This window comes from Eubalaena glacialis, chromosome 1, assembly GCF_028564815.1.
Source record: "Eubalaena glacialis isolate mEubGla1 chromosome 1, mEubGla1.1.hap2.+ XY, whole genome shotgun sequence".
NCBI lineage: Eukaryota > Metazoa > Chordata > Mammalia > Artiodactyla > Balaenidae > Eubalaena > Eubalaena glacialis.
Window position 1 is genome coordinate 68,350,003 of NC_083716.1, and position 5,360 is coordinate 68,355,362.

At 43.9% G+C, this 5,360-nt stretch overlaps 1 protein-coding gene across 1 annotated transcript; it reads left to right on the plus strand.

Annotated features, from left to right (window-relative positions):
• Nucleotides 1–3,476: 3,476 nt before the first annotated feature.
• Nucleotides 3,477–5,004, plus strand: LOC133096332 (BUB3-interacting and GLEBS motif-containing protein ZNF207-like). The gene is given in 1 exon segment (XM_061197894.1): nucleotides 3,477–5,004. A coding segment is annotated over 1 exon segment (1,347 nt). The 5' UTR covers nucleotides 3,477–3,539; the 3' UTR covers nucleotides 4,887–5,004.
• The last annotated feature ends 356 nt before the right edge of the window (nucleotides 5,005–5,360 follow it).

Genomic DNA, 5,360 nt, shown 5'->3' on the forward strand with positions numbered 1-5,360 from the left:
TGTCTTGCCCAAGGATGATGTTAATATTTATCAATATATTTGAATTTGGGCCCTTTTATAGACCTTTTATGACTCCTAATGCTTTTAACTGGAATTCCCTTTAGATTGGCTGCTTCCTATTTTTTCCTTCCAGAAAGGATTCAAAAGAAGGAAGAAGGTGAGACTGGATGGAAATCCAGATCTACTTGGACAAAAATGGTGCAGAAGCAGAAGAAAATCCAGGGAGTACACCTGCTCACTAAGACTGTTCAAGGACTAGTCTGTCTTCAGCACCTTGGTTGAGAGAAAACTAAAAATAACCATAGGGCATCCTGTGATCCAGCCAGGCTCCAGAAAAGGTTCTATCCCTTAACAGTAACAAAACTTACCTCTACATTTTATTCTCTTATTGTTCCTTTACCAACCATCATCTCCTGAGGAATTCAGGACATTAGATGCTAGAACAACATGGAAATCTTTGTACTGACTTTCCTCATTGCTTTTAACCTAAAGCTTTGGGGGGGAATAGGTGGGTGGGTAATGTTTGTTGAGTACCTACCATATGGTAGACAGAATGACAGACCTTTACATATTTTATTTGATCTTCACACTAATATCGTTATCTCCAATTTACTGAGGTTCCTGGACTAACTTGACTAAGACACACAGCTAATATGCATCAAGACAAGGATTTAAATTCCCTTCTCTTTGGCTCCAAAGGTCATGATTTTCTTGCCACCGAAGTATGTGTATCTTCCTGGTCCCTTAGCACAAACACTCCCCAAACTAATTTCAGATCTCCTCTTGCCATCTCTCAATACCCATTTTCCCAATCAACTATTTTATTTCTTTTCATATCAATCACTTCTTTACTTTCTACTTGTATGGGTATTTTCCTTCATTTTGACAAATTAGCATCTAAATGCCTTTTGATATTTAGGGTTTTCACACTCTCAGAGTCTGATTTGACATGGGAAAAGCTGTCTCTCTTTAAAGAGTGAGTTGCCAGGCACTTGCTTATTAGACTTTCCTGCAGTTAGGCCCAGGCATTATCTTTGGCTACAGCACTCGATACATGCATTCTGGTCTTTGTCTCAGGAGCTAACTGCAGCAAAAACCAAGGGCTTAGGTGGTTGCTTCCTGGCAGAGGTAGTGAAGGGAGAAGAATTTTCCACATCAACCCAGGTTTGAGATGTGGTTCTGGCCACTTCTCCTGGTATTCCAGCTCTCCCATTGATTTTAGCTGCCCAATATACTTACAATAAACTTGTCAATATTTTTAGGCTTAATTCATCCTAAGTCAGTTTCTGTTTCTTAAAATGTCTAACTTGGAAGAGAGAGGAGATAGAGATGGCAGAATAGGAAAAGGTGGAACTCACATCCCCATAGGAACATATCAAAAATACATTTGCATATGGAAAAAATCCCACTGAAAACTAACTGGAAACTGGCAGAAAAACTCTGTACACCAAGGTTATAAGAAGGATCCACACACAATCAGTAGGAACAGAAGGGAAGCAATCAGGTCAGGACCTGTGCCCCTGTGAGGGGACACAGAGGAAAAGGGAAATTACACAGGTGGAGATCCTCCCTAGGGAATGCGCGGTTCCAGCCACATATTGGGCACCCCAGTCCTGGGGTCCAACACAGGGAAGGCTAGTCCCCTTGGCTGCTTGGAGGGTCAGTGGGACTAACAGGAGGGCTGTGGGAATCCTGGACTCCACTCATGAGGAGCACATAGGAGCTGGTTTGCTCCCAAAACAGCGCAAAGAGGACAGATTGAAACTGCTGAGGAGGCTGACTGGTTTCCCATGACATCCCCAGCGTGAGCCCTAACCTGAGCCAAGGGAATGCTCCAGCCCGTTTACTTCACATCACAGCTCTACAACTGAGGAAAAGCGCTCGACCACGTGACACAGAGGCAGCTCAAATCTGAAGCAGCATCTGAGCAGGGCTGGGGCAGCCACTACCGGTGCTTGCACAAGTACTGCATCAGAAGTAGCCCAACTCTGTCTGTGGCCAAACCGCCACAGCCTGTGCCTCAATACATACAAGGAGCCCACACGGGCCCTGCCTGCACTGCAGTGCAGCTCCAAACCAGGGCAGGGGTGGCAGAGGCAAAGGGGAGAGATCAGCTGTGAGGGACAAAGGAGACTCAGACCCAAAGTAGCACCTGAGTGGAGCAGGGCATAGGCAGCTGGCCCAGGCACTGGCACTTGCACAGGCAGTGCAGCACATGCAGCTCAGACTTCTGTATGTGGTTGGAGCACCACAGCCCATGCCCCAACACACACCAAGTGCTTCCATGGGCCCCACTTGCCCCAGCACTTCTCCCCTATGGGGCAAGTTTGCTGGTGCTAGGAGGGGGGAGATCACACACTTAAAGAGGACAGAGAAAGTTTAGACCTGTCACTCAGGGCTTCTGCTCCAGCAACGAGGGATGGGTCCGTGCCCCCGATAGGGTGATGATGGCCACTGAGCAGAGGGCAGAGGGGAAGCCCCAGCTCGCATCTAGTTCAAGCCCTGGATCCCCGTTCTCCAACCTCACCTCCCACCAAGATGATAGCTGCCAGCAAAACAGGAAAGACATGGCTTATGTTCACATCAAACCCAACTCTCCCACCAAAGCCAAAGGACACACACAGACTGTACAGGGAGGCGCCCACATAAGGGCACACCTTCAAGATCTCAAACAGGGAACTGTTTCACCAAATTTGCTAGAGACAAAAAAGTTGAGCAAAATAAGAAGACAGATAAATTGGTCTCATTTGAAAAAGTGAGAGAAAAACCCTTGAAACAAATAATGAAAAATAATGTACCAGATAAAGAATTCAAAGCATTAGTAATAAGAATGCTAACTGAATTAGCAAAAAGAATAGAGGAACACAGTGGAATTTTAATCAGTCAGAACTGAAGAATACAATAACTGAAATAAAAAATACACGAGAAAGGATTAATACCAGAGAAGGTGATACAGATTAATGCATAAGTGATCCAGAAGATAGAATAATAGAAATCATCCAATCAGAACAGCAAAAGGAATTTTTTTTTAATGAGAACAATTTAAGAGATCTCTGGAATAACAACAAGTATACCAACATTTACATTACAGGGGTCCCAGAAGGTGAAGAGAGAGAGAAGGGGATTGAAAATATATTTGATGAAAATATGGCTGAAAATTTCACAAAACTTTGGAAGAAAACAGCTATGCAATCCAGGAAGCACAGAGGATCCCAAACAAGATGAATCCAAACAGATCCACACTAAGGCATATCATACTTAAAATAACAAAAGTTAAAGATACAGAGAATTTAAAGGCAGCAAGAGAAAAAAAAAGAGTCATATATAAGGGAACCCCCATAAGGCTATAAGCTGATTTTTCTGCAGAAACTTTGCAGGCTGGAAGGGACAGGCATCATTATTGAAAGTGCTAAAAGGGAAAAACCTGGTTTTCCTGTGGGACACGGTGGTGGTGGTTGGGTCAGAAGAGTGAGCGACTCTTCAGCTAGATTTTCCTGCTTGTTTTCTCCTCCCTTTTTTTTTGTCGGTAGAGTGCAGTTATGGGTCGCAAGAAGAAGAAGCAGCTGAAGCCATGGTGCTGGTATTGTAATAGAGATTTTGATGATGAGAAGATCCTTATACAGCACCAAAAAGCAAAGCATTTTAAATGTCATATATGTCATAAGAAATTGTATACAGGACCTGGCTTAGCTATTCATTGCATGCAGGTGCATAAAGAGACAATAGATGCAGTACCAAATGCAATACCTGGGAGAACAGACATAGAGTTGGAAATATATGGTATGGAAGGTATTCCAGAAAAAGACATGGATGAAAGAAGACGACTTCTTGAACAGAAAACACAAGCAGAGAGTCAAAAAAAGAAGCAACCAGAGGATTCTGATGAATATAATGATGATGATTCTGCAGCTTCAACTTCATTTCAACCACAGCCTGTTCAACCTCAACAAGGTTATATCCCCCCAATGGCACAACCAGGACTACCACCAGTTCCAGAAGCACCAGGAATGCCTCCAGGCATACCTCCATTAATGCCAGGTGTTCCTCCTCTGATGCCAAGAATGCCACCAGTTATGCCAGGAATGCCACCTGGAATGATGCCAATGGGTGGAATGATGCCACCTGGACCAGGAATACCACCTCTGATGCCTGGTATGCCACCAGGTATGCCCCCTCCTGTTCCACATCCTGGAATTCCTCCAATGACTCAAGCACAGGCTGTTTCAGTGTCAGGTATTCTTAACAGACCACCTGCACCAACAGCAACAGTTCCAGCTCCACAGCCTCCAGTTACTAAGCCTCTTTTCCCCAGTGCAGGACAGGCTCAGGCAGCTGCCCAAGGACCTGTTGGTACAGATTTCAAGCCCTTAAATAGTACCCTTGCAACAACTACAGAACCCCCAAAGCCTACATTCCCTGCATATACACAGTCTACAGCTTCAACCACTCGTACAACAAACAGCACTGCAGCTAAACCAGCAGCTTCAATAACAAGTAAGCCTGCTACACTTACAACGACCAGTGCAACCAGTAAGTTGATCCATCCAGATGAGGATATATTGCTGGAAGAGAGAAGAGCACAGTTACCTAAATAACAACATAATATTCCTCGACCAGGAGAGGCTCCCATTGGTAATCCACCCATTGGACCAATTGGAGGTACGATGCCACCACAGCCAGGCATCCCACAGCAACAAGGAATGAGACCCCCAATGCCGCCTCATGGTCAGTATGGTGGTCATCATCAAGGCATGCCAGGTTATCTTCCTGGTGCTATGCCGCCGTATGGGCAGGGACCGCCAATGGTGCCCCCTTACCAAGGTGGGCCTCCTCGACCTCCAATGGGAATGAGACCTCCTGTAATGTTGCAAGGTGGCCATTACTGATCTTACTTCATCCAGTCTAATAGGTTTGGAGATTAAACCTTTTCTCAGCTTGTGCTGTTTATATAGCCAAGCTTCCGTCAATAAGGCTTCATTGTGACTTTAACAAACATTATCTTCCCACATACCATGAACTATTGGACATTTATTTTACATGCAAAAATTTGTTTGGAATAATAAAGCAGGAACTTTTCCTGAAGTTGCAATTTAAAAAAATAAAAATAAAAATAAAAATAAAAGGGAAAAACCTGCAACCTAGGATACTCTACCCAGCAAAATTATCACTTAGAACTAAAGGAGAGATAAACTTCTCAGACAAGCAAAAACTAAAAGAGTTAATCGATGTTAAACCTACTTTAGAGAAAAGTTAAAGGGTCTTCTCTAAGTGGAAAATAAAAGGCATTAACAAGAAGAAAGAATCCACAGGAACAGAAAAATCCCACTAGTAAAGAATAACATACAGTAAAGGCTGAGGAT